Source organism: Triturus cristatus, chromosome 12 (assembly GCF_964204655.1).
Source record: "Triturus cristatus chromosome 12, aTriCri1.1, whole genome shotgun sequence".
Classification (NCBI taxonomy): Eukaryota; Metazoa; Chordata; class Amphibia; order Caudata; family Salamandridae; genus Triturus; species Triturus cristatus.
Window position 1 is genome coordinate 622,143,951 of NC_140595.1, and position 22,947 is coordinate 622,166,897.

The window sequence follows — 22,947 nt, forward strand, 5'->3', positions numbered from 1 at the left end:
CAGACAAAATAGGGCAAAGGACAGACAGACCATGGCCCTTGAAACATTGCAACATTCTGTTTATAGCACAGGAAGAAAAACTAGTTGACACCATATGAGCCCCGAAGGAATCTCAATTATAGGGACTCTTTAGGGTCCGCTCCGTTTACTTATATCATTGGCCAACATGTTGCCGGATCAATGCCTTTTCTCATAAGTCCTTAAATAGTATGTGAGGTCATCTCCAAACCCCAGCAGGTAGTGAGGCAGCCTGGTTTCTTTGGGAGCACGTTATTTTAACTGCCCTAACTTCAAAGTGCAGAAAGTAAAGCCTACTCTTTTTAGAACATGTTGCTCTAACAAACACTGATTTTACGGTATGCTAGATCTGTGTCAAACCCCTACCACCACGATATGTGCTGCTAAGCTAATCTATCACTGGATTGACAGTCTTTCCGGTGTCAAGTACAACAGTGCACTGATCCCTATGATTGATACGGTCTGGTAGCCTCTGGCTATCCCAAGAGGTGAGAGAAAAAAGATGAGATTTTCAGAAAGTCAAGAGGAGTAGGGCGATCTTATATAGTGAGGTAACAGTGGACTTTACAGCGGGAGCAAGTGCACACAAAATATGGCATACGTCAAGACAACAGAGGGATGGGCACACAAAGAACAAGCCTTGGCAAAGCCAATAAGTCTCGCCTATGCAAGAGCTATTGGCTTTGCCAATGTGTCTTAGCCATGTTGTACACCAGTGTGGCTGCTGCTCAGTATGGCAAAAAGTTAGCATACATGAGAGTGGCGTGGAGTGTCAGAGCGGAAGGGCGAAGAGTAGAGTGTTAATAGAGTGGAGTGGCAGAGAGTGTCATGTAGTGGAGTGGAATAGTGTGGAGTCGAGTAGACTGGCATAGACTGGAGTGTCGTACAGTGTTGCTGATTATAGCGGCATTGAATTTAGTGGCATACAATGCAGCTTCATAGAACACAGTGGCCTAGATTAGAGTGGTGCATAGTAGAGTGGTGTGGAGTGGCGCAGAGCAGAGTGGCAGAGTGTAGTAGAGCATAGTGGCATAGAGTGCAGTGGTTTAGAGTAGACTGTTTCAGAGTGGAGTGGTGCAGGGCAGAGTGCAGTTGCACAGAGTGTAATGGAATAGAGTATAGTGATGTAGAGTGCAGTGGCGTAGAGTAGATTAGATTGGCATACAGTGGATTAGCATAGTGTGTAAGGGCATAGAGTAGAGTGTTACAGAGTAGAGTGCATTGCCGTAGAGTGCATTGGCGTAGAGTGCATTGGCGAAGAGTGGAATTGTGCAAAATTGATTAGGGTGTGGCCCAGACTGAAGTGGTGCAGGGTAGAGTGGCGAAGAGTGCATTGGCACAGAGTACAGTGGTACAGGGTAGAGTGGAGAGACGCAGACTGCAGTGAAGTGGTGTTAAGAGGAGTGGTGCAGAGTAAAGTGAAGGGACGCAGAGTGCCACTATAGACAACACATTTTCAATTGAAATGACCATGACATTTGAACAGACATACAGTTTTACTAATAAATCTATACAGCGCAGAAACGAAAATGTGTGGAAATTGCATCACCTAGTGTAATGACTTGTTTTGATCATATTAAAGTATTTGTTTCCATCACACTTCAGAAATAACAAAAAATGTGCTTTGTGTTCCTACTTCTGATATATTCTGAAATACTTCCAGAGTTAATTTAAATGTTGTCATTTGCCAGAAAAAAAACTTTCATACCCCACAGTATCCTGCAAGATTGTCACATAAATACTCTCACTTTGAAGTCAGAGAAAGACAAGTAAACAAGCAACTTCAGAAGACAAACGCCTGACATTTGACAGTGGTCTTTGAATGCACAGCAAATGTTACGAGATAACAAGATTTACAGGCCTGTTTACAGAAAGGGAGAACTCGTAAGGATACTGTAAATAAAGTTTGGGCATGGGAAGGTACAAACTCAAGCTGGACAGCCTAAAACAAATAAAGTCAGCAAACAGAAAGAAAGAAAACGTGAGTTACAAACCACAAAGTCAATGGTAAGCAACAGGTGGAATGCATTCCTAGGTCAACTTTCTGAATGTCCCCAAGATGTCTTTTAGCAAACCAGACAGCCGCTCTGTCTGGTAGGCTGCGACATAAAAACTGGGTGAAACTGAAGTTACTGCAGAAAGGAGTAAACCAAGGAGATATATAGTCAAGATATTAAGAAGATCTTTTCACATTAAAGTAAAACTTACCATATCCTTTACTGTCAACCTACAGCCATAGCAGAGAAGTCTAAGAAAAGTAGACTTCCCATCACCACTGAAAGAAGAGAAAATCAATTAATTAGACAACACATCATCCAATCAGAACATATTAAGTCAACAGCGTTGTAGAGTACACTGAACAATGCTAGTTTAAACAGCATGAGATCAGATGGTCTTGCTGGGCTTCTGCAGTTCTCCGCCTCAGTGGTGGTTTATGAATGTGAATCACAAGACTGCAATGGCTGAAGCCTTTAAGAAGTCGTGCAGCCAAGAGAAGGTTACAACATCTAAGGAGCATCTTTACTTTAACTTATCTCTGCCACTGCGGAGAGGTTCAACACTATATAGACCGATCGGCCAAGGCCCGGTCTTCCACAAACAGCTTAGCTCAATAGGCTACACATTTCCTCTACTCGAGAAACCAAGGAACTAAGACACCCTTATCTCTTTTGAACATCTACAGTTCTGGGTACCTCGAGCTCCTAGGCACAGAAAGCAAGAGCCCAGTGTCTGGATAGTTTGCACACAGGCTGGTTGTTTCAGACAGGTTTATACTTGTTTGCATATTAGCATTTTGTATTGTTCAATGTCTCAGACAAGCTAAATGTAATGATTTGCTACTGGCCCCATGAATTAATAAATAGGTGATTAACTAGTCCTAGTGTATATTTTCTGCCAGCAAGTAAAAACACCCATGCCTTTAAGCAGACAAAAACTACCATAGGAACAGAAGGAGCAAAATCTAGTTTGTGATACTACTTCTGTTTTCACCTTTCAAATGGTATGGGCAACACATCTGGCAGGATTCACAAAAAGGAATACTTTGCTTTTTTTTTTTTAGCAAAGGGGGCGTTAGGAGTGCTTTACTTGCCTCTGAACTGATGTACAGTCTCTGGAAGGATTTCCACACTGTCCAGCACCGTCTCCAGCCTTCATGCAGCATGTCTTCCCAGCAGTTGAGAGTTCAGGTTTGGTCTTCTTCGAAAACTGCTCAGACACCAAGGTAGCGTGGAAAGCAGAGGCTTCCGCTGTAGGATAAAACAAAAAGCGGAAGTGAGTTTATTAGCATGTGCGCGTCCCCCCAAAAAAAAGCATCATCACTAAGGTCAGAAAAGTACACTTGGATATGTTATTTGTGGATCCTGAAAGTGCATTGATGAGGAACGCCTATGGCTGGTAATGGTGTTTTATCCTGGGTCACTTGATGCAGTCTTTCTTTAGATGTACAATTAAAGTTTTAGACGTTAAGTACATGGCAATAAAAACAAACATACCAATGCAAACTGCAAGCACGTGTATGTCATTTTAAAGAAAAGTTATGCTGTCCCTATAAAACCACTTGACTTCAGGAAATGGCAATGTTATGTTCAAATAGAACCACACCATCCCCTTGACCGAACAGCTTATGTTTACCTAGCAGGACACTACGTACGCGACCTCACCAATGCCACAAGCGATTTCACACCAATATTGCCTTATTAATCTGTAATAGTTTCCTTACTTCTCTTTGTCACAGTGGTGCTCAGGTGTACGTGTTGGTCGGTGCCCTTGCTTCTTACAAGCACCAATGCCTACTAGCCCGGTACTGTAGGTCCAGCACTCTTTTCTTTAGTGTGCAAAAGTTAGAGTGGTGTGGTGAACAACGGAAGTATGCGAGGAAGGCGGTATTGTGTTACTATAGACGTAAAAGGTCCTAGAGGGACTCTACTTCAGTGTCATGACATGCCTGGAAATTTACCAGCTTACGGTGGGGCTGTCACTACTGTGAGTACACCTCAATGATAAACAGTATTTTGCAAGTTCAGAGTTACGTTTTTTCGCCTTTTGTGTGTTGGAAGAAATTAATAGAACTGACCCACAGTATGTATAGTGACCAGTTGGTTTTTCTGCAGTCTGCCTGTTGAATTGCTCATAACATATACCTATCAAAATGCACATGGGGGTGACTCAAGAGGACAATGATCAGGCGACTGTGGCAATATCCATAAGGCTACTGCCTGGGCATGAGGACAGTGAATACAAGGACATTCATCTGACAACAAAAGCAAAGAGAACACATTCAAAGGTTAGCGACCAATGATTGTGGTGCACCATGGGGAGGAAAAAAGGGATAGTTTCATTATATAGTACACAGCTAAATAAACAAGAAAACAAAGAACAAAGACAGTAGGTGAGACTTTAATGTACTAATGCATGCAAGTGGTTTGTATGTGACCACATTAAAGCCAGATCAATTTGTTGGCAATACTCGTTATGTTTTGAAGCAGCTGGTTTGTGTGCCCGTATGCGAGTTTGTAAACATAGATGTGTTTGTGACTCGCACACAATTCCTGACCAATATTGAATATGCTACTTACCAGTATGCATCTGTTCTTGGCATGTAGGGCTGCTGACATTCATATCTGTGCATAGATCGCCGCCTAGTGTTGGGTCCGGATGTTTGCACGTTGTTGTCCTGGAAGAGTCTTCGAAGTATCCTTGGATAGGTGACTCCTCCCCTGGACTACAGTGCGCATGGGCATCCTCTCCATCCTCAGATTGTTTTTTGCCATTGTGGCAGTGATGGAGTAGATACAGAAAGTGATGACCATGCTTGCAGTAATTCTGAGAGCTGCAGCTGCGACAGGCGCCGGGGAGGAGGGAGGGCGATATGAATGTCAGCAGCCCTACATGCCAAGAACAGATGCATACTGGTAAGTAGCATATTCAGTTCGAGGCATGTGGGCTGCTGAATTCATATCTGTGCATAGAATACATAGCAGTGCCCTCTATTAGCGGCGGCTACCCGTGCCAGCTGCAGCGGTCTGAAAAAGTGTCTTGAGAACAGCCTGTCCTACAGCTGCCTGCTGTTTTGACTGCACATCTACACAATAGTGTTTTGTAAATGTGTGTGTAGTGGACCATGTGGCTGCTCTGCATATATCATGCAGGGGAATATTTCCTAGGAAGGCCATGGAAGCCCCCAACTTACGTGTTGAGTGGGCTCGTGGTGGAATAGTTAATGTGCGTTTTGCCTTTTGATAACAGATTTGAATACACTTAACTATCCATCTGGCTATCCCTGCTTTGGAGATGGCGTTACCTTTGTGGTGTGGGGCAAAGGCAACGAACAGTTGTTTTGTCTTCCTGAATGGTTTAGTCCTGTCGATGTAGTACATGAGGGCCCTCCGTACATCTAGTGTATGTAGTGCCCTTTCTGCAACAGTTTGTGGGTTTTGGAAGAAAACGGGCAGTTCAATAGTCTGATTCATGTGGAACTGCGATATTACCTTGGGCATGAATTTGGGGTTGGTACGTAGTACGACCCTGTTGGCGTGAACCTGAATAAATGGCTCTTGAACGGTTAGTGCCTGGAGTTCACTAACTCTTCTAAGGGAAGTGATCGCTACTAGGAAGGCCACTTTCCAGGTAAGGAATTGAATCTCGCATGAGTGTAGAGGTTCAAAGGGTGGACCCATCAGGCGTGTGAGGACCAAGTTGAGGTTCCACATTGGAGCCGGTGGGTGACTAGGTGGAATGACTCGTTTGAGCCCTTCCAAGAATGCTTTGATGGCAGGCACTCTGAACAGAGAGAGGTGCTGCCGGGTTTGCAGATAGGCTGATATTGCGGTCAAATGGACACGTATAGAGGTGTACGCCAGATTGCATCGGTATAGGTGTAAGAGGTAACAGATGATGTTGTGGATGGATGCGTCCAGCGGGTTGATGTCATTATTACCGCAATAAATGACGAACCTTTTCCATTTGGCTGCATAGCAAGCCCTGGTAGTGGGTCTCCTGGCCTCCTTGATGATGTCCATACAGTCAGGTGGCAGGTTGAGATAGCCAAACTCTAGGACTTCAGGAGCCAGATCGCCAGGTTCAGCTGTTGCGGATCTGGGTGCTGAACCTCTCCATGGTTCTGCGTCAAATGCGCGGGTTTGATCCGCAGCCTTTGATGCGGCACCACGGAAAGTTCGAGGAAGGTGGTGTACCACGGCTGGCGTGCCCACGTGGGAGCAACTAGGACGAGTGTCAGGGAGTGTTGTCGTAGTTTGCGAGCCACCAGCGGTATCAACGGCGCTGGGGGAAAAGCGTACGCAAATCTGCCGGACCAGTTCATCCATATCGCATTGCCCTGCGACTGCGGATGTGGGAATCTGGCGGCGAAGCTTTGGCATTTTGCGTTTTCGCTTGTCGCGAATAGGTCTATCTCTGGATGACCCCACTGCTGGAAGTACGGTTGGAGCACTGATGGGTGTAACTCCCACTCGTGCATCTGGTGGCTGTGTCTGCTGAGCAGATCCGCCATCTGGTTGTCCTTGCCAGGGAGGTGTTCCGCCATGAGGAACATGTTCCTTTGAATGGCCCACTTCCACATGCTCTGAGCCAGATGAGACAACCGTGGAGAGTGTGTTCCTCCCTGCTTCTGTATGTAGTACATGGCAGTCATGTTGTCCGTCCGGATCAATACGACTTTGTTGCACAGATGTACTTTGAATGCCTTCATGGCCAGGAAGATTGCCATCAGTTCCAGAAGGTTGATGTGCATCTTCTTCTGTTGTGTCGTCCATAGTCCCTGCACTGTGTAGTGGAGTACATGAGCTCCCCATCCCTGGAGAGACGCGTCCGCTGTCAGTACTATTTGTGGAACAGGCTCTTGGAACGGTCGGCCCTTGCAAAGGTTCTGTGGATTCCACCAATGCAGAGAGTTGTATGCCCGACCGCTCACCAACACTAGGTCTTTCAACTGTCCTTGAGCCTGATTCCACTGACGTGCTAGGCACTCCTGAAGTGGGCGCATATGTAACCTCGCGTGCGGGACTATGAAGATGCAGGAGGCCATCATGCCTATCAACTGCATAAACACTCGCGCTGGAAGCGAGTGATTGGGTTTGAACTTGGAGATCAGCAGTTGTATGCTGTTGATCCTCACTAAATTTGGCTGAGCTGTGGCCGCCAGAGTGTCTATAGTCGCACCTAGGTACTGTTGTACGTGTGCGGGCTGGAGATGGGACTTTGGGTAATTTAGTGAGAATCCCAGACTGTGAAGAAGGTGAATGGTGCGGGACATGTGGCTTGCACATTGCTGGGCTGACTTCGCTTGAACGAGCCAGTCGTCTAGGTAGGGGTAGACGTGTATATGCTGCCTCCGTAAATGTGCTGCCACAGTAGCTAGGCACTTCGTGAAAACCCTGGGCGCTGTTGTCACGCCGAAGGGAAGGACTTTGAACTGATAGTGCTGCCCCTGAACAGTGAACCTGAGGTATTTTTTGTGTGAGGGGTGGATGGGTATGTGAAAGTACGCATCCTTGAGGTCCAGTGAGGCTAGGAAGTCTCCCTGCTTGAGAAGCGGAAGGACTTGCTGTAGGGTGAGCATGTGAAAGTGCTCTGAAAGAATGTACTGGTTCATGTCAAGAATTCCTGTCATACGAGGGGAGGAAAACGGTAACCAGCGAAAACGGACTACATCTCCCAGGATGCTTAGCGGTTGAGAGGTTATGTAAACAGGAGAGCTGTTACATAACTCAAGGGAAACACGCCCTTATGTAAACAGGAGAGCTGTTACATAACTCAAGGGAAACACGCCCTTATGTAAACAGGAGAGCTGTTACATAACTCAAGGGAAACACGCCCTTATGTAAACAGGAGAGCTGTTACATAACTCAAGGAAAACACGCCCTATAAAGGGAGGAACCGGGAGGTACAAGGCTGTCGGATATTGTGTTTACACCGACGTACCTGCTTCGTGAAGAGCAGTGTTCCGGAGTGGTGCTCCAGTAAGGCAAGAACGGAGGTAGGTCGAGTCGTTACTCCCTGGGCCGTGTCTTGCCCCATCGTCACCTGTGAAGGACCCGGAAGCTCTACCGGTCAACCATTGAGCTTCGCTTTTTGACTCGGCTGAGTCCAAGCGCAGTGGCGCTTTTGCTGGTTGGAGTCGTAACTCCCAGCCCGACCAGAGACACAGGGACTGCCAGCTGTAACGCACACCAGGAGGTGTTTGCCGCGTTACAGACTCGGAAGTCCACAGGATCGATCGAGCGGCTGCTCTCGGTTCAGTCTTCTTGCTTGTGATTGGGGTATCGGTGACGCATCACCAGGAGGTGACTCCGCGTCCCGGTGCAGTCTGAGGAAGAGGTTGAGCGGCTGCTCCCTTCAGGTAGAGACCCCGGCTGGGTGTTTCCCTGACTCCTCGATTCTCCCCAACACTCTTCGTGCCCCTCACAGCCTACCGATTGGCATTGTCGGCCATTTCATTTCTGCCCTCTGTTGGCATACGCCGGGATCGGCGTATATGCAGAGGACGGTTAGGACCATCCGTGCTGTGGGCTGGTAACGTACTTAGCCTGGAGGATTCCAGTGACTATAACTTTTGTTTGTTCTTTGTATTTTATTTGCCTTCATTAAAAGAACTAACCCTTCACAAGTGGTTGCGTCCTCATTGTCGTGTCTGTTAAACGATCCTGAGACGTTCAGGGCGTTACAAAATATCCGACCTTAATAACACTAACTGTCTCCCGGTCGATAACAGACATGGCAACACTTGATGATGTGCTGGCTGCTTTAGCGGCCATGCAAGTTGAAGTGGCTGCCTCTAGGCAAGAAACAGCCGATGAAAAAGCCAGACTGGATGCTATCCAATTGGACCCGCTCACGCCCAGCACCTCCCTCACGAACCAGACCCCTGCGGTAGTAGTGGAAATGCCGGTAGCCATCCCCTTGGCAACACCAGAGAGGTACAGTGGGGATCCTAACACAGTGCAGGTATTCCTCACACAAGTGGCGCTACATTTATCGTGCAAACCAAAGGCGTTCCCCACGAGTCAGGCTCGTGTGGCTTTCCTTATATCCTATTTGGCTGGAAACGCGGCACAATGGGCCGTACCTCTGGTGAGCAGGGACGACCCCCTCTTATGTGATTGGGGTGCTTTTCGCGAGGAATTCCTGAAGGTATTCGACAGAAGGGCTGACTCGTACACGGCGGACCGTGAAATGCTTGAGTTGAGACAGGGATCCAACGACCTGGTGCAGTATCTCAACGCGTTCCGAAGGCTGGTTGCGGAAACCAAGTGGCCTGTTGCTAAACAGACGGCGCTCTTCCATCAAGGGCTGTGCGATGAGCTCAAGGACGCCGTGGCTCATATTGACCCTCAACCCAAGACATGTGAGGGCCTTATCAACCTGGTATTACGGCTGGAACATAGGCTAAGTGAAAGAAAGGGGGATCATGGGAGAAAAGGAAAATCCCTTCCATCCTATGTGACGGTGGGAAGTCCTGAAACTTCCACCGCATCCAAGGGAGAACCCATGGACATCAGCGCGATACGAGCGAGCCTCACAGCCACGGAGAAAGAGGCACGCCGCAAACAAGGATTGTGCCTATATTGTGGCAAAAAAGGCCACTACGTACGTGAATGCCCTGCCAAACCGAAGACGTCACGTTATCGGGCCAACCGGTCGGTAACAGCCGTGGTGGACATACCGGCGGAAAACTAGAGGACTCCAAGACCAGAGAAGGGGCGTCTCGGAGTCACTCATCCATCCCTTCACTTTCCAACTCGGTCACTAAGGGACAACGACACCTGTTTATCACGGTGCACGTGGGAGTGCATGACCAGTGGATACCCGTTGTGGCCATGGTGGATTCAGGGGCCACTGGCATGTTTATGGACCACAACGAGGCATGCAGGCTAGGGCTAGTGCTTCTTCCCAAAGCAGTACCCGAAGAAGTCTATGCGGTAGACGGAAGGCGATTGGTGACGGGGCCCATCGGACAGCACACGGGGGTCCTTCCGATGAGATATGGGAGGAACCATTTGGAACAAATCGATTTTAACATCATCCGAGCGCCCCAATATGGCGTCATATTGGGATTGCCGTGGCTACAGAAACACAACCCCTTTGTGGATTGGCCAACACATCGCATCGAAATGACGTCACCGTATTGCATCCTGCATTGTGGAATAAGAACGGAATCCCTTGACGCAGATGAGAGCGGGAGTCAGACGGTGGCTACAGCGGCAGAAAAAGATGTGGCTCTCCCCCAGGCTTATCACAGTTTTGAGGATGTATTTGATGAGGTGAAGGCGGAAGTGCTACCACCACATAGACAGTTTGACTGCCAGATCGACCTGGTGCCAGGGGCCAGCGTTCCCAGCGGCAGGCTGTATGCCCTGACGGAGCCTGAAAACGTGCATCTCCGGGGGTACCTGGATAAACTCCTCAAGCTAGGATTCATCCGCCCGTCCAAGTCTCCGGCCGCCTCGCCACTCTTCTTCATCCCGAAGGCTAATGGGGAGCTGAGAGCCTGTGTGGACTTTAGGGCATTGAATGCGATAACCATAAAAAATCGGTACCCCTTGCCTCTCATCAGTGTACTTCTGGAACAGGTCAAGAAAGCTCGTATCTACACCAAGTTGGATTTGAGAGGGGCATACCATCTGGTGCGCATGAGGGACGGAGACGAGTGGAAGACCGCCTTTAAGACCAGGTTCGGCCTTTTTGAGTACCTCGTCATGCCGTTCGGTCTGTGCAACGCCCCGGCAGCCTTTCAGTACTTTTTGAATGAGGTATTCAGAGAGGAGTTGGATATCTACGTGGTCGTATATATCGACGACATCCTCATCTATTCGTCCAGTGTGGAGGAGCACGTACACCACGTCAAAGCTGTGCTCCAAAAGCTGAGGGAAAACATGCTGTTTTGTAAACTCAGCAAGTGTGACTTCCACGTCACATCCGTGGAATTCCTCGGAGTGATGCTGAGTCCAGAGGGACAGGAGATGGCAGAACGAAAGATCAAGGCGGTGAAAGAATGGCCGGTGCCCCAAAGCGTGAAGGACGTCCAAAGTTTCATTGGCTTCGCCAACTTTTACAGGCGGTTTATAGATGGATTTTCAGGAGTGGTGGCCCCAATCACACAGCTGCTGAGGAAGTCCAAGGAGTTTGTCTGGTCCCCTGAAGCGAACAAAGCCTTTGAGGCCCTGAAAAGCGCCTTTGGTAAGGCGCCGGTGTTGGCTCACCCCGATCCGGATCTCCCCTACGTGGTGGAAGCGGACGCGTCGGATGTGGCGCTGGGGGCTATCTTGTCCCAACGCAACCACGACACAGGGGTGCTTCATCCCGTTGCGTACATGTCCCGCAAACTCAACGACGCCGAACGCAACTACCATATTGCGGAGAAGGAGCTTCTCGCAATCAAGGACGCCTTCACCGAATGGAGGCATTGGTTGATGGGGGCAAGACATGTGGTATCGGTGTACACGGACCATCGGAACCTACAGTTCATGACGGCCACTAGACACCTTTCTCCCAGGCAGCTGCGGTGGATGATCTTCTTTGCGGGGTTCAACTTCCGCATCACATATCGGCCGGGGACGGAAAACCGGAAGGCGGACGCCCTGTCCCGTCAATCTGCAGTTAAGGAACCATTGCCTGCAACCGAGCGTTCCATCATTTCCCAGAGGATGGTATTGGGGGTTATCCAACCGGATACTTTCCTGAGGGGAATAAAGAGAGGTATCAGGTCATTCGCATGGCGGAGGTGGCTCCTCAGTCACAGAGAATGGCAGCTGAAGGACGGGATACCCCTGAAGGGCAGGTGCCTATTGATACCCACGCCTAGGCTAAGGAAACAAGCACTCATCTGGTGCCATGACTCTCCATGCGCAGGTCATTTGGGCTTTGAAAAAACGGTGGCTAGCATGGGACGGCATTTCTGGTGGCCAACCATGAGAGTGGATGTCAGGAGGTGGGGACAGGAGTGTCCTACGTGTGCTACCATGAAGGCCGACCATGGCCGAACCCAAGGGCTCTTACATCCACTTCCGACCCCGGATAGACCATGGGATAGCATATCACTGGACTTCGTGGTGGGCCTACCGGTAGACCAGGGGATGACGGCAATACTGGTGGTGGTGGATTACTTGACGAAAATGGGGCACTTCATCCCCTGCAAGAGAGTCCCTACGGCCGGGGAATTGGCGTCACTACTCCTAAAGAATGTGGTACGACTGCATGGATTACCTGGGGTGATCGTGTCGGACCGGGGGTCGCAGTTTACTGCGCAATTCTGGAAGACTTGGTGCACTGCGCTGCATGTTAAGACCGCCCTGTCCACCAGCTACCACCCTCAAACGGACGGCCAAACCGAGCGCCTGAACCAAACGCTCAAACAGTATCTGCGATGTTTTGTGGACCAGGGCAGGGAAGAATGGGTCGACTTGCTATGGGTTGCAGAGATAGCCTATAACAACGCCACTCACAGCTCCACACAGTCATCTCCGTTCTATAGCAACTATGGCCAACATCCCAGGTTCTTGCCATTTCTACATCCGTTCAGAGAGGACAGGATTCCCGCCACAGCGGACAGGGTGGCACACATAAAAGACACGTTGATGCGCTCAAGGGCTGTCCTAATAGAGGCCAAGAGAAGATACAAGGCTGCGGCAGATAGGAAGAGAAGGCCCGGTCCACTGTACCGCACTGGAGACTACGTCTGGATATCCACAAGAAACATGAGGTTTCGAAAGAACAGTGTGTTCCATCCCAAGTACATGGGCCCCTATCGCATTACCAAGTGTATGGGTCCCGTGAACGTGAAGGTGTGCTTGCCCCAGTCATTGCGGATACACCCTGTCTTTCATGTATCATTGCTCAAACCAGCACCCTCCAAGCCGTCTGGGACACCTCGGCCGGTATGCGTGGAGTCGGAGGTGGAGTATGAAGTGTCGGGCATACGGGCGTCCAAATGGCGCAGGGGGAAGCTGTGGTACCTGGTTGCGTGGAAAGGCTATGGCCCGGAGGAGCATTCATGGGAACCGGCTGAAGGGGTTCATGCTCCGCGCTTGGTCTCCTTGTTCCATCGGCGTTTTCCTGCCAGCGCTGGACCCGTGGGGAGCCGCTGAGAGGGAGGATGTACTGTCAAGAATTCCTGTCATACGAGGGGAGGAAAACGGTAACCAGCGAAAACGGACTACATCTCCCAGGATGCTTAGCGGTTGAGAGGTTATGTAAACAGGAGAGCTGTTACATAACTCAAGGGAAACACGCCCTTATGTAAACAGGAGAGCTGTTACATAACTCAAGGGAAACACGCCCTTATGTAAACAGGAGAGCTGTTACATAACTCAAGGGAAACACGCCCTTATGTAAACAGGAGAGCTGTTACATAACTCAAGGGAAACACGCCCTTATGTAAACAGGAGAGCTGTTACATAACTCAAGGAAAACACGCCCTATAAAGGGAGGAACCGGGAGGTACAAGGCTGTCGGATATTGTGTTTACACCGACGTACCTGCTTCGTGAAGAGCAGTGTTCCGGAGTGGTGCTCCAGTAAGGCAAGAACGGAGGTAGGTCGAGTCGTTACTCCCTGGGCCGTGTCTTGCCCCATCGTCACCTGTGAAGGACCCGGAAGCTCTACCGGTCAACCATTGAGCTTCGCTTTTTGACTCGGCTGAGTCCAAGCGCAGTGGCGCTTTTGCTGGTTGGAGTCGTAACTCCCAGCCCGACCAGAGACACAGGGACTGCCAGCTGTAACGCACACCAGGAGGTGTTTGCCGCGTTACAGACTCGGAAGTCCACAGGATCGATCGAGCGGCTGCTCTCGGTTCAGTCTTCTTGCTTGTGATTGGGGTATCGGTGACGTATCACCAGGAGGTGACTCCGCGTCCCGGTGCAGTCTGAGGAAGAGGTTGAGCGGCTGCTCCCTTCAGGTAGAGACCCCGGCTGGGTGTTTCCCTGACTCCTCGATTCTCCCCAACACTCTTCGTGCCCCTCACAGCCTACCGATTGGCATTGTCGGCCATTTCATTTCTGCCCTCTGTTGGCATACGCCGGGATCGGCGTATATGCAGAGGACGGTTAGGACCATCCGTGCTGTGGGCTGGTAACGTACTTAGCCTGGAGGATTCCAGTGACTATAACTTTTGTTTGTTCTTTGTATTTTATTTGCCTTCATTAAAAGAACTAACCCTTCACAAGTGGTTGCGTCCTCATTGTCGTGTCTGTTAAACGATCCTGAGACGTTCAGGGCGTTACAGTTCAGGGGTCTCAGGTCTAATATAGGCCTGAGCGACCCGTCCTTCTTTGGAATTAAAAAGTAGAGGGAGTAAACCCCCGTACCCTGCTCGTGGATGGGTACGACCGCTATAGCGCCTTTTAGAAGCATACTTTGCACCTCTTGCTGTAAGAGCGTTAAGTGCTCTGAGGACATAGGACGGTTTCTTGGTGGTATTGTGGGTGGAGTGGCGGTTAACTCCAGACAGTAACCGTATTTTACAATATCTTTGACCCACCTGTCCGTGGTGATGGAGTTCCACGTGGACAGGAACCTTTGTAGTCTTCCCCCGACAGGTGGTATGTGGTCGGGAGGAAGGGAGAGGGCGTCACTGCTTGTTCTTGGGGGAGGACCTGGTGTTGCCGTAGCCACGTCCTCTGCCCTTTGTACTGGAGCCACGATATCCACCTCGGGTGTTTTTATCGTAGGTGGTCTGTGTATTGCCTTCGTTATACGTTTGTTGTGACCCCTGTCCTCTACCTGCCCCCTTCTTTCCGGGGCGACGAAAGGAGCCGCTCCGAAAGGACTGAGTTTGGAGGGCGCCCATGGACTTTGCAGTGTCCGTGTCCTTTTTTATCTTTGAGGGTGGTGTCAACCTCTGGGCCGAATAAATAGTCGGGGTTGACGGGCTGGTTCAGTATGTTGTTTTGTACCTCAGGCTTGAATCCTGAGATTCGTAGCCAGGCATGTCGTCGCAGCATGACGCTTGTGTTTATGGCCCTGGCAGCCGTGTCTGCAGCATCTAGGGCACATTTGATGGAAGCATTTGTGAGTAGCTGTCCCTCTCTGATAAGAATTTCTGCACCTTCTTTGAACTGGTCAGGGAGATGTTGGAGTAGTTGCTCCAATGTGTCATAGTGCGCTCTATCGTAGCGAGCGAGGAGCGCTTGAGTGTTGGCTATGCGCCATATGTTGGCAGCCTGGGCGGCAACTCGCTTGCCGGAGGTCTCTAGCACCTTGGACTCTTTGTCCGGGGGAGGAGCGTCACCTGTCGTTTGCGAGTGTGCCCTCTTGCGAGCATTCGCTACGACGATGGAGTCGAGTGGTAATTGTCCTTTGATGCAAGTAGGATCCCCAGGTGCTGATCTGTATTTTTTATCAATCCTGGGGTTTATCACTCGTGCCCTGGTGGGTTCCTTGAAAATGTCCTTAGCTGGTTTGAGGACCCCCTTCAGCATTGGCAGAGTTTTTACATGTCTTTCTGAGGATGCAAAAGTGTCCATTAGAAAGTCATCCTCGATGGTATCTGAGTGAAGCTGTACCCCATGGTTATTTGCAGCACGTTCAATAAGAGCGTTGAACGCCGCAGTATCCTCCGTGGGAGATGTTTTTGCCCCATAGAGTTGTGGGTCCTGTGTATCGAGAGGTGCACTGGGGTCTGCAGGGTCGCCCCAAGTTTGATCAGGGTCCTGCTGGTCATCAGGGTCTGTGTCTACATGGTAGGGTGCTTGGTCATCCATGTAGTCCTCCAATGCATCCGTGTCGGAGCGTGTGGGGGAGAACCGGCGTGGATCCTGGTAGGAGGAATGGAACGGTTCGTAAAGGAGAGGTTCTGATTCCACAGGCAGCTTCCTTTTTAGTGGGATCCTGAAAGGGTCCAATGGCGGTTCCGAAGTTATTCTTCGGTCGTGGAGAAGAACAAGTTACTTACCTTCGGTAACGCTTTTTCTGGTGGATACAGTATCTGCCTGTGGATTCCTCACCTTGTGAATATCCCCTGCGCCAGCATTCCACGGAACTTTTCTTCCCCAGCATTCCACGTCGACGTGGGCGACGTCACAATACATCGGCTCCGCACGCGACTCCGTACGACGTCATCGGAGCCATAAGAAGCCCACGTCGGCGTGATGACGTCAGTTCCACCCATTTTTTCCGTGCCTTCGAGGCGAACAGGTGAACCAACGACAATCCCAAGTATACACAGTATATAGAAAAACCAATACATATACATAGCATACAAAACAAAGGAATGCTAATCAAACAAGCATTACCTACAAATGTACAAGAGAAAATATAAGCATTTCAAACAAGACCTATTTCATGGTATACAAAAGGTGGACAACGGGGAGGCGGGTGGGTTGGTGAGGAATCCACAGGCAGATACTGTATCCACCAGAAAAAGCGTTACCGAAGGTAAGTAACTTGTTCTTCTGATGGATACATCTGCCAGTGGATTCCTCACCTTGTGAATAGATTCCCACAGCAGTCCCCACTCCCGGAGGAGGGTGTCCACCTTTCTATACCAGAAAGTCTTGCAAGACAGAGCGCGCGAAGTGGCCCTCCCTCCTCATCTCAGAGTCCAAGCAATAATGCTTTGCGAAAGTATGGAGGGAGGCCCAAGTCGCGGCTTTACAAATATCTGCCACAGGAACACCCCGGGCCAGAGCAGATGATGAAGATTTAGCTCTAGTAGAGTGAGCACGAATACCCTCAGGAGGAGTCTTACCAGCCAAGGCGTAGCAGATCTTGATGGTCAGTATAATCCACCTTGACAGCGTGCGCTTGTGCACCGCTCTACCTTTAGAACGACCAACGTAGCCAATAAAAAGCTGGTCATCCATACGAAAGTCCTTGGTCCTGTCCAAATAAAAACTCATAGCCCTCTTCGGGTCAAGGCGATGGAGTCTTTCTTCTTCTTTGGAAGGATGAGGGGGTGGATAAAAAACAGGGAGGGTAATAGACTGCCCCAAATGGAAAGGAGTAACAACTTTTGGCAGGAAAGCAGCCCTGGTCCTGAGAACCATCCTTTCAGCATGTAAGGCAAGAAAAGGAGGTTTGGAACTAAGAGCCTGAAGCTCACTCACCCTCCTTGCCGAGGTTATGGCTACAAGAAAAACCACCTTAAAGGACAACAGCCTCAAAGGACAACTATGAAGAGGCTCAAACGGGGACCCCATTAAAAAGGTTAAGACAAGATTAAGGTCCCACTGAGGCATTACAAATGGAGTAGGAGGAAACATGTTCGTAAGGCCCTTGATGAACCTCAGAACAACCGGAGATTTAAACAGTGACGGTTGATCCGGAAGGCACAGAAATGCCGATAAGGCCGAAAGGTAGCCCTTGACCGTGGCCACAGCACAGCCCTGCTGAGCCAAGGAAAGAGCAAACTGAAGCACATCAGAAAGATGAGCCTTTAAAGGGTCAATGGACCTCTCTCCACACCACTTTACAAACTTAGACCACCTGTAGGAGTATATGGACTTGGTGGAGTGTCGCCTGGCCGATAAAATAACGTCCACCACATCAGGTGGGAGAGAGAAGGAACTCAGGTTGCCCCGTTCAATCTCCAGGCATGAAGGTGTAAGCTCTGGAGGTGGGGGTGTAGAACCTGCCCCTCCGACTGCGAGAGGAGGTCTGCCCTCAGAGGGAGACGGAGCGGAGGGCACGAGGAGAGGTGGAGAAGATCTGTGTACCACACCCTTCTTGGCCAGTCCGGGGCGATCAAAATGACTTGGGCCCGGTCTTGGCGAATCTTCCTCAGAACCCGAGGAAACGCGTTAAGGAGTCGTGAGCTCCAACTCAACTGAAACGCGTCCCCCAACGCCCCCTGCATCGGATACTGGAGACTGCAGAATGACGGGCAGTGCGCGTTCTCTCGGGTGGCAAACAGGTCCACCCAAGGAGTCCCCCACGTCCGAAAGACGTGACGAACCACCTCCGGATGGAGCCTCCACTCGTGGTCGGCGGAGAACTGCCGACTGAGACTGTCCGCACGCACGTTCAGCACCCCGGCCAGATGATTTGCCATCAGACAAATCTGATGGTCCTGAGCCCAGGACCACAGCCGCAGGGCCTCTCTGCAGAGACAAAGAGACCCTACCCCTCCCTGTTTGTTTATATACCACATCGCGGTCGTGTTGTCCGTCAGGACTTGAACTGACTGACCGCGAAGGGAAGGGAGAAAGGCCTTGAGTGCCAAACGAATCGCCCGCAACTCCAGAAGGTTGATATGAAACAACCTCTCCTCTGGAGACCAAAGACCCTTGATCTCCAGATCCCCCAGATGAGCCCCCCACCCTAGGGTGGAGGCATCCGTTATCACTGTGGCCACCGATGGAGGTAGATGGAAAGGCTTCCCTTGGGACAGATTGCCCTCCACGCTCCACCAAGACAGATCCGCTGCAGCCTCTCCGGAGATCTTGATCGACTCCCCGAGATCCCCATTGTGCTGATACCACTGCTTGCGGAGGCACCACTGGAGCGCCCTCATGTGCCAGCGTGCATGGTTGACCAACAGAATGCAGGAAGCGAACAGACCGAGCAGGCGAAGGACCTTCAGAACTGGAACAACCGCTCCACTGTGGAATAAAGGGACCATCTCCTGAATGTCGAGAATCCTTTGAGGAGGAGGGAATGCTCGACACACAGTAGTGTCCAGTACTGCCCCTATAAACAGGTTGCGTTGAGAGGGCACCAGGTGAGACTTGGGCACATTGATCGAAAAACCCAAGTCGAATAACAGCTGAGTTGTCACCTGCAGATGACGCTGCACCATCTCTGGGGACTCTGCCTTCAGAAGCCAGTCGTCCAGGTAGGGGAAAACCGGAATCCCCGACCTCCTGAGATGAGCAGCCACCACTGCCATCACCTTTGTGAAGACTCGAGGTGCAGTAGTAAGACCAAACGGGAGGACCGCAAACTGATAATGTTGCGACCCAACCGTAAAACGGAGATACTTCCTGTGCGACTTCAGGATTGGGACATGGAAGTACGCGTCCTGCAAGTCGAGCGACACCATCCAGTCTCCTTGCTGCAACGCTTGAAGAACCTGCGCAAGGGTCAGCATCTTGAACTTCTCCTGTTTCAGGTAAAAATTCAAGATTCTGAGGTCCAGAATCGGACGCAATCTGCCGTCCTTCTTGGGGATCAGGAAATACCGGGAGTAGCATCCCTGACCCCTTTCCTGCTCCGGAACCACCTCTATCGCGCCCTTCTGAAACAAAGCTTGAACTTCTTTCTGCAGGAGAAGCAGGTGGTCCTCCGAGCAATAACCTTGGCAAGGAGGGTAAGGGGGAGGAAACTCCCGAAAGGGAAGGGCGTACCCAGTCTCTACGAGGTTCAAAACCCAAAGGTCGGTTGTAACAGATTTCCAACCCCGTAGAAAGTAGGACACCCGACCCCCCACAGGTCTTACATGATCCGGGATGGGGGATCTAGGGCTGCTTCCCTGAAGCCTCATTTGGAGCAGAGGAGGAGGAGGAAGAAGAGGGGTTGCGACCAGAACCTCTCCGACCCCTTTGCTTCCCTCTATAGGAGCGATAGAGAGGATTCTGCTGCTGTTGTTGCTGCTGCTGTTGTGGCTGTCGGAAGGAGCGAAAGGATGACCTTCCGAATCCCCTGGCCTTACGGAAAGTTGAACCTCTCACAGGAACCTGCAGACCCAAGGACTTCGCCGTTAATCTACTGTCCTTAAAACGTTGAAGAGCAGAATCTGCCTTCTCCCCAAACAACTTTTGTCCATCAAAGGGCAGATCCACCAGCGTGGCCTGGACATCTGCAGAAAACCCTGAGGAACGGAGCCAAGCTTGTCTCCTTGCGGCAATGGACGACCCCATAATTCTCGCCACAGAGTCCGCCGTATCCAGTCCAGACTGGATCACCTGCCTGGCAGCTGCCTGAGTGTCCGCCACAACCTCCATGAAGGACGACTTATCCCCCTCAGGTAACTTAGGGGCCAGAGTTTTTATAGAGTCCATCAGGGCATGAACATAACGCCCCAGCAAGCACGTAGCATTTGATGACTTCAACGCCATACTTCCTGAGGAGAAAGACTTTTTGGCCGCCTGATCAACTTTCTTTGACTCCCTATCAGCAGGAGATTGGGGGAAAGCACCCGAAGCATGTTTAGAACATGAAGCCTGCACCACTAGGCTCTCCGGAGAAGGATGCGTGGATAAAAAATCCGGGTCTCCTGGCGCAACCCTGTATCTCCTTGCCACCTGCCTGCAAACTGCTGGAGCTGACAGAGGCTTCTTCCACACCTCCAACACTGGTTCCAAGAGAGCCTCATTGAAAGGCAGCAAAGGCTCCGAAGCCGACGTCGGGGAGTGCAACACCTCTGTGAGCAGATTGGACTTGTACTCCACAGAGGGCAGCTGCAGATCTAACAACTCCGCGGCCTTCTTGATCACAACATGATAGGGCGCCAATTCCTGTGGTGGAGAAGACCTTGTAGAAGCATGCTCCCACTCCGGGGTGGTATCCAAACCACTTGCTACCTCTATACCTCCAAACTCATCCGAAGAAGAGTCGACTTCACCTTCTTCCACCTCAGCACGAAATCTTTCCTCCTCCAAAACCCTTTGGGCCTCCCGCCTCGATCGATTCCGGGGAGCCGGCGTCGTCGACGTCGTACGCGGCGTCGGTGGAGCCAAAGGCATCGGCGGCGCTACAGGTGGAGTCGGCGGCGCCGGATGCGGCGTCGATGGAGTCGGCCTCGGCGTCAAAGAAGGCTCCGAAGATTGACCATCCATCCGAGGTCGAGCCGGATTCCCAACCGGCGCCGGAAACTGCCAAGAAGGCGCCATCGGCATAAAAGGCAGAAAAGGAGCCTGAGCGTATTGCTGCGGCACTCCCAGAGAAAACGCCATCGGACCCACGGGACCTGCTGGTGCTCCGGATGGGAAGGATGCTCTCTGAAAAATGCCATACATGGCATTCAGAAATCCCGAAGGATCCGTACCTGGAGCCGGGAATTGGGGATAAGGAACTGCCCCTGTATCCTCCTGTGGAGCCACCGGCGTCGGCTCCTCCGAATCCTCCACCGGAACCGCGGAGTCATCAGGCACCGGGACAGACTCTTCCTGCTCCTGCTCCACATCAGATTCCACCCGACCCGGAGTCGAAGCCTTGGACGGCGCCGGCGACGGCGTCGGGGAACGAGCCAGAGTCCGCTTCGGAGAGGGAGACTTCGAAGACTTATCCGGAGAAGGCGAAGGAGACAAGACCTTGCTCTGACGTCGACGAGGCGAAGCAGACCTCGACCTCTTAGACTTCGAGGACCGACGCCGAGAAGAATGCTTCCTCTTCTTATGGTGCTTCTTCGACTTCGACGACCTCGAAGTCGAAGACTCCCGCCTGGACTTCTCCTTCTTCCTCCCTCTCTTCTCCTCACCGATCTTCTTCATGAAGAGTTTGGTCTTCCTCTCCTTCAGTGCTTTAGGATTCATGCTCCTACAGCACCCGCACTCATCCACATCATGATCAGAGGAGAGACACCATAAACAATTCTGATGCGGATCCGTCATGGACATCAGGCCTCCGCACTCCCTACAGGGCTTAAAGCCCGACTTCCTCGTCGAAGACATACCGATTTTAACAAGAATACACCACTAGATTACAAAGTATCTAGAGAGCACTGGGAAAAAACCGTTGCGCGTCGACGGCGCGGAAAAAAGGGAACTGACGTCATCACGCCGACGTGGGCTTCTTATGGCTCCGATGACGTCGTACGGAGTCGCGTGCGGAGCCGATGTATTGTGACGTCGCCCACGTCGACGTGGAATGCTGGGGAAGAAAAGTTCCGTGGAATGCTGGCGCAGGGGATATTCACAAGGTGAGGAATCCACTGGCAGATGTATCCATCAGAATCATCCTGCCAGTGTCGGCGTCGATGACACGTGACGGAGACGTCTCGTCCGGTGGAACCGGAGTCTGGGTAACCCGTGTCCTGAGTTGGAACATCTTCGGGATTGTTGACGGAGGCAAGCCGAAGGTAATGTTGGCTGGCCCCATAGAGGTTGCTGGAGCTCCGATCGGGCCGGAACCCGACGGGTCTTTGAGGGCCGCCGTGGTTTTGTTGCTTTGCGTCGCAGCAGGCCGCACTTGGGGCGTCTTTGAGGCTTTGGCACCGGGCAGGTTCGTAGAGCCGGGCGTGGATTTTTTCGGTGCCGGCGGGTCCTCGAGTCGAGGTGTGGAGATCACCGTCGACGTCCTCGATACGTGAGGCTTCGGCGTCGTCGAGGGAGCGACGCGAGGCGAAGCAGGCGGTATTGCCCTCGGTGTCGTTGGCGTCGGTAGCCGAGTAGGTTTCTCGGTGCCGATGGCCTTTTTCCGTTTGTCGACTCCGATGTCGCCCGACTCCAGTTCGGCACCGAAGTCCCTCTTGGTGCGGTCGGTGCCGACGCGTTGCGCTGGCGTCGAAGGCGTGGAAGGCCTCGATCCGACCAGCGCCACTTTCAGTTTCGGATGAACCGGAGCAGCTTTCGGTTTCGGTTTTGTGGTAGGGAAACCAGCTGGCTTATGCAGCAATGGCTGCCGCTGAACGTCCGAGGCCGGGCCCGAGGGCGGGGCCGAAGAACTACGGGATGGGTCTCGGGTAAGGCCCGAAGGCGATCCCTCGACCGGAGCCAAAGGCTGTGGCGCTGGTGTTTCTTCGGTTTGAACAGGTAGGCCTTGTTCATCATTGGAGCTACTCTCTTCGGCCCCTAAGGCCTCCTCGTCGTCTCCTACCTCGGTGTCGTCTTCACCTCTGTGGAAGAGTGACTCGTCGCCCTCGTCCGATCCGGGGTCGTGTTCGGAAACGGGACTGGAGGGTATGACTTCTAATTCTTCGACGTCGGCTTCGTCGAAGATGTCTGTTGGGGCCGGTGCCGCGTGCCGCGCCTCGAGTCTCGCCGCTTTTCGGTTCCTTAGAGTCTTCTTGGAACGGAACCGGGCACAGGCCATGCATGTC

General features: G+C 51.4%; 1 protein-coding gene across 2 annotated transcripts in view; it reads right to left on the reverse strand.

The window, feature by feature from the left end:
* The window catches only part of CTU2 (cytosolic thiouridylase subunit 2), a 150,708-nt gene that overhangs the window by 19,539 nt on the left and 108,222 nt on the right, over positions 1-22,947 (reverse strand). For both annotated transcript variants that reach the window (XM_085637871.1, XR_014972061.1), the window contains 2 exons: positions 3,110-3,266; positions 2,227-2,293 (listed from right to left, as the gene is read on the reverse strand). In XM_085637871.1, coding sequence (XP_085493997.1) covers positions 2,227-2,293; positions 3,110-3,266 — 224 coding nt within the window. Of the gene's footprint in view, positions 1-2,226; positions 2,294-3,109; positions 3,267-22,947 lie in introns of those variants that run through there.